At 27.5% G+C, this 10,930-nt stretch overlaps 1 protein-coding gene across 3 annotated transcripts in view; it reads left to right on the top strand.

Annotated features, from left to right (window-relative positions):
• LOC100212308 (palmitoyltransferase ZDHHC3) overlaps window positions 1–10,397 on the top strand; it is a 33,394-nt gene extending 22,997 nt beyond the window's left edge. For all 3 annotated transcript variants that reach the window (XM_065788349.1, XM_065788350.1, XM_065788351.1), the window contains exons 8-10: window positions 5,676–5,748; window positions 8,383–8,488; window positions 10,182–10,397. In XM_065788349.1, coding sequence (XP_065644421.1) covers window positions 5,676–5,748; window positions 8,383–8,488; window positions 10,182–10,258 — 256 coding nt within the window. In that variant the 3' untranslated portion in view covers window positions 10,259–10,397. The remainder of the gene's footprint in view (window positions 1–5,675; window positions 5,749–8,382; window positions 8,489–10,181) is intronic.
• Window positions 10,398–10,930: the final 533 nt, after the last annotated feature.

Below are 10,930 nucleotides of genomic sequence, written 5' to 3' on the forward strand. Positions count from 1 at the left end.
AGGAATAAGGACTGTGCCTTTGAAATAAAATGGTATGATCGCAAGTTTTCAATTGTAGAAACAATATCTTTAAGAAACTCCTAGCGGAATTTCTAAAGTTACCAAACTAATAGTGTTCTCCTTTTTTAATCACTGTTTGTACTGCACTATATCCTCATATTCTGTTTTAAGTTTTCTACATTAGAGCAGTTATCACAACTATGAAGCTTACAGCTGCGATTCTCAATGTCACATGCTGTTTTTAATGAAAGTTCTTTAGATTCAATGTTACTGGGCACTGCATAAGTAATCAACTTTGAATTTTGGTGTACTTGACAGACAAACTGTATGCACACCAGATGCACTATCTACTGCTACACACCATAATAGGCGAAATTGACAAAACTTTGAAAATCTTTTTTTCTCTCCTATTTTTAGAAATTCTAAGTGTAGCTCTTTTAGATTTATAATCGAAAAGCGATTATTATAAGTAATAATCGCTTTTGGATATGTTGTTTTTGACCATCGATTTTAACTGAAACAAATTCTTTCTTACCTGGACAAATCCGAGAATATTTGTCACACTGATGAAAATTCTTGATATTTGTTTTAAGTTCTTGATTTTTTTTAAGTCCTTGTGATATCTTATTTCTAATTATTTTTATACACTCTCTCAAGATACCTTTAGTGGTCTTTTAGTTTATGCGTTTTTTTAATCATTGACTTTGGTACAGAAAAGTATTTTGATGTTTGTTTGATTGTCCAACTATTTTGTGTTAATGTTAATAGGTTTATTTTTTCATTTCTGTTTGATTTAGCAATTTTTTGCTTAATGGCTTCACAAAATAAATCTTGGTTTGTCAATTTTTTCAAATATTCATTGTTTATTGAGCAACTAATAGTAATTTCATTATTGGAAATTCCCAGATAATTTGAAATTAATGTTTTTCAAGAATTTGAAACCTCCTTTAATTTTTTTTTCCATTACTGTGTCTGTCTCGAATAGACACTGATTTTAACGGAGAACAACCCAACATCCTGAATGTTTTACTTGCAATTTCAGAACCAGTCGGAATGTATGATGTATTGGTTTCATCCTTGTTTTCAATAGTTTCATCTTTCTTACGACAAGAGTTTTTGACCCAGGCATAACTTCATTCTTCAAGCGGTTTCTTCATTGATTGAGCGAAGAGATTCTAAAAAAAAAAAAGAAGAACCAATCTATACAATTATTACAATTTTTATCAAAAATATAAAACCTTGTATAAGCATAAAATTTGTTAAACACGTCTATCGCATTTTTTTTTTATTATTAACATAAAGCAATGACAAAAAAATAACAAAATAAGTTTTAACTTTTTTGTAAGATTTTCAACTATTACTTACTAAATGCTTTAGTTTTATGAACTTTATATGGGTCACAACAATACCTTTGTGTAGTTTCATAACGTGCAAGGAACATCTTTTCATGATATAGAACTATAGTCATATAAAGATATATCGCATCTCCATGCAAGCTTTTTTTTTCTTCCGTGAAGCTCTTTATTATAAAAAAATAATTTTTTTTGTTTGGAATAAAAAAGCGAGCAAAGTTATTCAACTTTTAACTTTTGTTCGGAATAAGAAAAATCTTCAATAAGTGCTGTTTTAATTTTTCAAGTTTTTTTCTTCCGTGAACTCTTTTGCCAACCATTTGAGTAAACAAAGTTTTATGGCAATCAAGGTTTAGGTAAAACTCTATTACATTTTTATTATTCATTTTAACTCAAATACTTGTTATTATTCTATTTAGATATAAAAATTATTTCATTTATCAAAATTAAATGCATCATACATATTCAATAACTTAAAATAAAGATTGCATAATCATAAAATGAAGTAATAATTAGCCACTATTTTTTTTAACTCCACTTAAAAATAATTTTAAGTTATTTTTAAATTCCTTGTTTAAAAAAGAATAAATAAACAAATTTTTATAATAAAATGTTGATTGGTTTTAAAGATATTGACTATATAACAAATTCAAAAGGGCCAATTTTGAGTTCCAGAATCCTGTTATGATAAAGTTTAAGTTCAGATATCTCAGCAGCTACAAAACATCTTAAAATTATTTTTTCTGTATTTCTTCTTCTTATATTGAAGGTACATTCCTAAAAGTTTCAAGTGTTAAATTTACTGGACACCCAGGTAATTTTGAGTTCTAAAATGGACCTAATTTTACCATTTAAAGGCTGGAGGCTTTTTTAGGAGGGTCTAACTTCTATAATTTTGAATCCAATGTTATAAAACTTATCATGAATGATGACTACCACCTATATTCTCATAAAATAACATAATTTTCACAATTGCTTGTGTATTCCGCTTTCATTTGCTGTATTACTAAAGAAATTTTTTTCTTTTAAGTGTTTTTTTTTAAAACTTTGAATTCCAAGATGGCCAAAAATTATTATTTTTGTAAAATAAGATTTTTAAGTATTTAAGATGGTTTTTTATTTATATGGATTTGAAAATGAGACTTTTTTGAAAAAGACAAATTGCTTGAAATAGGCTAAGACATTAATTTTTCAAATTGCCATAATTTTAGAATGCTTCAAGATAATGAGTTGAAATTTTAGAGAAATGTTTTTTTCCATAAAGGGTGTAAATTTCTGGAAAATCTGAAATGGTCACCTGGGAATGACCCAGCAATACTGAAAGTCAATGGGGGAAATTGCTACAAACATCTTCATATTGGAAAAAATCGATTAATCAGCCAAGGAAACTTGCCAATTTCTCTTTTTGTTGAACAAAGTGTTCTAAGAAAACCCCATAAATTTTTACAGCACATAGGCTAGGGCGTGACATTTTAGGGGGAGGGGGCAGCAAAGCACCAAAAAAATCTAAATTATTAAATAATGTACAACAAAAAACTTACTTAACTAAAAAACATTGAAAAAAGTCTGGGAGGGGTAATATGGCCCCTCGACCGTCCTTCGCAGTAGCCCATAATACATGTTTTCAAACAATTTTTTATTTTCAGAAAAAAATCAATTTTATTGAAAATACTTGATTCTTTTCTCATCAAAATTAGTAATAAAATCAAATCGGAATAGTATTTTATAACAAACAAAAAAAATGAAATCAGAACAGTATTTCGGAACGGAGGGAGTTGTTAATTAAGTTATGACTTTTCTTTTAGTTTTAAAGCATCAAATAATGCCAGGATTTCCGAGAATTAATTATACATTCCTGGAAATAAAAATTTCCCGGGTTTTTGCAAACCCTAAGTATAATGTATAAATATACAGAGAAATTTGCGCCATAATGTGTAATGGTGTATTATATTAATTATATTTTAGTCTACTAAAATTATATTTAAAAATATACTACAAAGCTGCAACAAATCTTTCTTAGAGCTAGAGTCTAAAATTTTCAAGGAATACTTATTTTACTAAGTACCCTTAACTGTATAAAAATCAGCAGAATCTGATATTGGGTGTATAAAACTGTAATAAAATCAGCAATGAGACAGGGTGACATTTTTAAAAATATCTGGGTTATTGGCATGGAATTACCCATTAGTCAAGTAGTTAGTTACAGAAGCTGCTATAAATTACAAAAATGAGGTAATTAAAGTGTGTAAAACGAATCCCAAGAAGCTTTATGCATATGTAAACAAGCAAAACCTTGTGTTAGTGAAATTCAATCACTTTTTAATCTAATGGTACTTAACTTGTCTATAAAAATGCTATTGCTGATTGTCTGAACGATCAGTTTTACAAACCCTTTTCTAAACCAACCAATAACCCAGTTAATCCAAAATTTCTTCTTCATACTAAAGCCTGCTGTGAACTGATGTTCTTTTTTAATACAAATAAAATTAAATTATATCTTTCTAAGTTGGATAATACCAAAGGTACTGGTATTGATGGTATTCATCTGTTTGTATTGAAAAGCTGCAGCACAAGTTTTAGTGTAGAGGTTTTTCACTTATGTTTATAAATTCATTCGAGGCAGGCCTGGTTCCTTGTGTTTAGAAACAGGCAAACATCATAACAATCTTTTTAAAAAGTTCATACACAGATCCGGGTAGTTATAAACCAATATCTTTTGACCTCTGCAGTAATGGAGAAAATTGTATGTGATATCTGCTCCTAAATAATCTCTTGTTGCCACATCAACATGAAGTTGTAAAATTAAAATCATGTGCAACTAATTTTCTAGAGGTACTAAATATTATTACTAAAGTGCTTAGTGATGGATGTGCTACCATGCTGATTCTCTTGGATTTCGCCAAGGCATTTGATAGAGTGTTTCACCACCTGTTTAAACTCCCTTTGGCTGGTTATGGATTTTGTATCAAAATAATAGTTGCGTTAAAAGATTTTCTCAACAACAGCAAGCAGCGTGTTGTTTTGTGTGAGGTTTGTTCTAATTGAATCGATGTGTTAAGTGGTATGCCCCAAAGTTCTGTCATTGAACCACTTTTGTTTCTTATTTTTAACATTGATATGCCAGAACCTTTTTGGAAATTATTGTAAATTGTTTGCTGATGATAGTTAACTAATTACCAAATTAGATAGTGTTCATGATTTTGTCTATGTCCAGACTGACATAGGTTCTTTAAATGAGTGGTCTAGACTGTGGCATATGGGTTTCAGCATCAGAAAGAGTAACATTTTAAAGTTTTATTGGAGATCATTGTATTTCAATGACTCTCTTTACATGATGAATGATGCTGGAGGTTGTCTTCAGTTAGAGAATGTCTGGGTTAAAAGAACACTTGGAATTTTTATAAACACTAAACTCAAATGGATTGACCAAATAAATCAAGCAACACTGAAGACTAATATAGTTTTAGGAATGCTCAAGAAAACCTTTAAAAAATGGAAAGTGTGTATGTTTCTCAAACTCTACACAGCTTATGTTTGTTCTCTGCTTGAATACTGCGCACCAAGTTGAAATCCATTTCTTAGGAAAGACATTAAACAGCTTAAACAGGTACAGAGGCGTGCTACTAAGTTACTGCTGCAGTTGCGGAACCTGAGTTACAAATCATGTTTGGCTAAATTGGGTTTAACAACTTTATATTAACACAGACTATGAGGTGACTTAATCCAATATTTTAATTTTTCATATAGTTAACTATATGAAATTTTAAAAAATTGGATACTAGAACTTTAATATAGTTAAGTGACAAAATCCTACTTTCAGCCCATTAAAAGCCAATGGATCAATTGGTGCTCTATGCAGTGCAGAAAAATCTACTAGACTTCATTGTTACTTCAGAGTTTGTTGACCAATTCAAAAATAACTATGACATGATTTAGTTCAATTGTTCGTTGGTCTACTATAACTGGGCCTCAATTAACTCCCATTTTATTGTATAATAACATTAAATTATAAATGTAAGCTCATAGAAGTTTCATACTTTTATTGTAGAATAACATTATATTAAATTATATATATAAGCTTGCCTGGTATACCTAAGTTTTTACTATAGTAAGTATACTCTATGTCCAGATTTAAAAGAGTTAGAAAAAACGTTTTACATTATTTTGCATTAGTTTGATTTCATGGCCTGAACAGTATAAATTATGTCAAAAAACTGTCATAAAAATGTGATGATTTTTATTTAAATACTTTTAGTATTTATTTAAATATATTGATTTCATGGCTTGAACATGTTAAGTATAAAATTTGTTATTATACTTTAGGATGAGATTAATAGCATTGACTGTGATATGCCTTTTATTCAGCTTGTTTGTTATAAGTGTTTTATATGACCAGGTTAGTCTTTAATTTTTTAAATAATTTAATATTTTACAAATTTTGAGCTAAAATGAACATGGTTTCAGTTAAATTTTTAAGAGCAAAATGTTTTATTTTTTAAGTATGGTCCTTAAAGTAAATTATAAGAGCAAAATGTTTTATTTTTTAAATATGGTCCTTAAAGTAAATTTTTAAGAGCAAAATGTTTTATTTTTTAAGTATGGTCCTTAAAGTAAATTAAAATATCTTCACATTTAAGGTAAGATCTCTGATATTTAAATTAGTTAAAACTCTTGAACTTTTTGTCGCACACTTTATATGACCACACATACAATAGTTTTTTTTAAAAAACTTTGACCACGGTTCTTTGTATATATTAATTATTTGCGTGTTTTAAAAAATCTGCTGAAAGAACCAAACTAATTTAAAAAGAAGATTAAAAATAAACAAATCATAAGCTGAAAAAAGAAATAAACTTAGCAAATGATAAAATAATTAAAGGATAAACCAGAGAAAAAAAAAAGCATAAAACTAATTTTTAATTATTATAATTAATATTTTTTAATTTAGAAGGATCTTAATAGTTCAAACTTAATTTAATTTAAAAGTGTTTTCAAATAATAATTTAAAGCTAATAGTTTCTCCTATATTGCCACGTTGATGTTGTGCTTAAGCTGATTAATTGTATTATTTATGAGACTGTTATGTCCGCATTAGATGAGAGTTCAATTTTTACCAGTGGATAATTTTTTTAAATGTTTTATTTGCTTTTTATACATTATAAAGTATCAAAGTTTCAAATTTTTAAACAAGTTTCGAAGTAACTAAGCTTGGAATAAATAACTTTGAAAATTCAATTTTTTCTAAATTCTTTATAGCAAAATTAGCTTTGTAGTGAATCACTTTTAAATTTAAACAAAACATTATGCTAATTTTATGCTTTTATTTGTTCTGGTATATTTTTTATTCATTTTATCATTCATTATGATTGTTTTTTTAGTTTACTTTTGTATAGTTTTTTAAGTTTAATTTTCTCTTTTCGAGTTTATAATTTTCCTATTTTTAATTCTAGTTTTAGTTTACATTAAATTCTTCAACACACTTTTTAATTGCATTAAGTGATTAAAGTGGTAAAAACAAAAAAAAATGATTAGCACTTGCAAAACCGCATATTAACTAGGGTGAGACATTTTGAAACTCAGTCTTATGGTTTGAGGAGAGTTAAATTTCAAATATTTGGCTTAAAAAAATCACAAAGACTTTGATGCAGACCTTGCGATGCACTTTTAGATAAAAATCTTTAAAAAACTGTCAAGCGTGGAGGTGACTCACTTATGGCTTAGTAATGGTTTGCTTTTAATGGTGTGGGAAGGCTGGTGAATGTTGAAGGTATAATGACAAAATAGTTGTATGTTGATTTGCTTTCCAAAAATTTATGTCAACCACTAAAGAAATGAGTTTACATATCAAACTCTATTTTCAACAACACAACGATTCTAAACACACCAGCAAAGTGAACAACAACTTCTCAAAAAAAGTAGTTTAACATCCTTAAATGGCTGCCACAAAGCCTGGATCTTTACCTCATCTAAAATACGTTCTTCAAAAGGAACAAATAAAAAAGAATTTTAGGAGGTTCTTAGTGAATCTTGGAATTCAATTGATGCCTACGTCAGGTCAAAGTTTGTAAAAAGTGTGCCAAGACGTTTAGAAACAGTTGTAAACGCAAATGGTGGTGCAACAAAGTATTAAAATGGAAATCAGACATGATATTCTTGCATTTGTAATGACAGTTATTGACAAAGCACTATACTTCATAATAAAAACTTTGATGTTTCTTACTTTTGTCTCATTTATTTTGGACAAAAAAATTGTAAGGTAGCTAATTTTATTTAGTAGTTACAAATATAGTTCTTTTTCTTCAAACCTCCAAAGTACCAAGGAAAACGATTCAACAAATGTTTGACTTTAACAAAGTAAAACAATTATTCTTGTCTTCAAGACATTATAGAAAACAGTGTGAGATGACAAAATTTCGAGTTAACTAGTGTTTGACATACTGGGAATTAGCTGATTGTGCTTAAAAAGGTTAAAAAATCATATCTAGATTGTTCTTATATCCAGAAACGTTAAACTTCACTCATAACACTTTTAATTGATATTTCGATTTTAAATTCATCAAATTGAAGATGCTTTTTTTTTCAAATTTTTCATGTCAATTTGATAGAAATCACAAACTTTTTCAATTACTCGTTAGGGTGTTTACAGTCCAAAACTGCAACAGGTGACTTTAGTTGATGTCTCCATTGTAGATGTTATTAAATTTGTAAATTTAATCAAAATACAATTTTTTGAAATATTTAAAATATTTGATATTTTTTATATGGAAAAATGCACATTGATGCATCCTAAAATTTATTTAAATAAAGTCACATACAGCAATACTTAAACAATATATATTTGTAGGGTGTTGTTTATTGTAAGTCATTTTTTGATGTGTCACTTTAAATTAATTATAAATTAATTAGTAAGTAGTTAAGGTAAAAGCATCAGCACATTAGGTAAAGTAGGTCTTAAAATAGAGTTTTTTAATTCTTGTTTTTTTATTACATGCACAAAAAAAAAGCTTTTTACATCCTATACAATTTTTAGTTCTATTCAATATGTTATGATGTCACTGCAATAGAAATGGGCACTAAAAGAGAAAAAAAATCAACAAAAATGAAAAAGCAACTACTCATAGAAACATTTGGAACAGGTTCAAAATTTATTCTTTTTTTTTTTAATGTAAAAGTTTTTATAAATTTACTTGGCTCTGGGTGTATTTACTTTGTATGTACTCTGTAAGTACACTGCATGTCAAGTTATATTGCTGTAGTGGTAAAACGCTTGCTTCATAAATGAGAAGTTTGGAGTTTTATCCCCACCAAATCCCTGGCCTTGTTCCCTAAGGTTCGTGTTTCAAAATTAAAGAGTTAAGAGAGGACTGTAACTACAATAAAGTAGTGGGCTGTAGTAACCTTCTTTGCCTTGAGGAGCTGAATAACATTAAAAAATATATTTTCTAAAAATATTTTTTTTTAAATTTGAGTCTATACTTTATTAAGATATGACTTGGGATTTGTGACTGGCTTTTTGAGATTCAACTTAAGAAATTTAAAAACTCACACTAAACATAATATACCTACTTGTAATTCCAAATCTGATTAAATCGCGTTTAAAAGGATCAGTTACATTTAAAAAGTTTATTCATATCTGCAATCAAGTTCATATGATTACAATCTTATTAAAACAGAATTTTTGACTCAAAATCATGTTTAGTTTTAGAAAAAGAAAAAGGTAAATGCTTTAAAAAAGTTAAAAAAAGCATCGATTAGAATGGTCGAATTAGAGTCAGGAACAAGATGAAAAGAATAATTTTTTTGAGTGATGAATTGTTCACAGAGATTTACACATTCAAATAGTAAATATATGCATAAATTTATGATATATGTGTTGTAGATTTTTCCTAACCCTGGCTATCAACCTCTGCTAAATCCTATCATTTTGCTGAGGCTGGGTTTAAAGTTCCACATAATCCAGGGGCTCTAATCACTTTTTAATTGTTTCAAGAGCTGTTTAAAACTTAATTAAAACTTTCATTAATTAAAAATTTTATTAGGATCGCTATTATCACATATAATATACAAATGACTAAATAGCATTATAAATAAACCTTGCAAATCAGGTAATATTGGGATTAAAACGGATTAACCATTAAAAATAAATATTTGACTACAGAATGTTGAATTTGAAAACAAATCTTGCACTGGAAGACCTAATTTTCAACTGATAAATTATTAGTAAGGTTTTTTTTCCCCTAAAAATGATCCTTGCAAGGTTGCTGTTGAACTTAATACAATACAGTTTGTGTCATGGCACAGAATCTAGCATCAGTGCAACTGGACTTTTGTTATGTCAAAATAATCTTTATGTTTGTTGTCCAGTTAAAAAACAGCAGACAAGACATTATATGGTATTAGAGTTTATTTGGAATATTTTGCTAAGAATGTTATGCTGCCACATGTATAATGTAAAAAAGACTTGCAAATGGATCTTGCAATAAGATACTGTTACATCTGTTAAATATTGTTTAAAACTGCAAAAAATCAAAGTTTACATAATATTCATTACACTTGGTTTTTATTTGTTAATGATAACTTTGTGCTATTAGATGCTTTAGTGACAAATCAATTTATGAGACTCAGTACGAAATTTTTTGCCCTTTTTGTATTTCAGAGAAACCATATTACCACAAGTTACTTTATCAACAGAAGTATTTTTCCCTTTTTTTTTAAATGTGTAAATATAAAAAAGTTAGTCAATATTTTAGACTTTTTGAAAACTAAAAATTAAGCCTATTTTTTAGTTTATTTTGTTATATTAAAAAAATATATTTGTTTGATCCATAGGTTCATATCTAAAATGGTTTTTTCCGTGCAGCTCTACACATCTTGCTCAAGAATATCGTATTGATTACAATGTTTAATGTTATTTTCGACGTAAAAATTATTGAATACTACGCATAGTTCACGAGATTATTAAAAAAATAAAATTATATCTAACTTTTGTAAATATGTATAGAACTTTTGTAAAAAAATAATTACGACACTAACAATCAAATCTAATTCGAAAAAAAATTGTTGTTTATCGTTTTATTACATTAAAAATTACGTTTTTTAACAAAAAATGAAAAAAATGCATTTTTTATGATAATTTTGTTTAAAATATTCATAAAATGTTAAAAGTTTTTAAAATGGATATTATTTTTAATATTTTTATATAATTTCGCTTTATTCAAGTACCAAGTTGACATATTTTTGAAAAACTTTTTTTATGAAAATGTTAGGGACCCATTAAATATTAGAGGCTCTTGAGGGACCCCTTAAGATATTTTTTATTCAAAAAAGTTTTTAACCTAGTGTTTTTGTATGAGATAGAACACATTTAGGGGGGAGAACAGATTATTTTCAAAAATATTGTTTTTTGGGACACCCTAATATATATATATATATATATATATATATATATATATATATATATATATATATATATATATATATATATATATATATATATATATACATGTATATGTGGTAGTTTTAATTAAAATGTAGATAGTAGAGACATAGACAATCTCATTTAGAAGAGCCTTCCAAGC

Source organism: Hydra vulgaris, chromosome 01 (genome assembly GCF_038396675.1).
Source record: "Hydra vulgaris chromosome 01, alternate assembly HydraT2T_AEP".
Taxonomy (NCBI): domain Eukaryota; kingdom Metazoa; phylum Cnidaria; class Hydrozoa; order Anthoathecata; family Hydridae; genus Hydra; species Hydra vulgaris.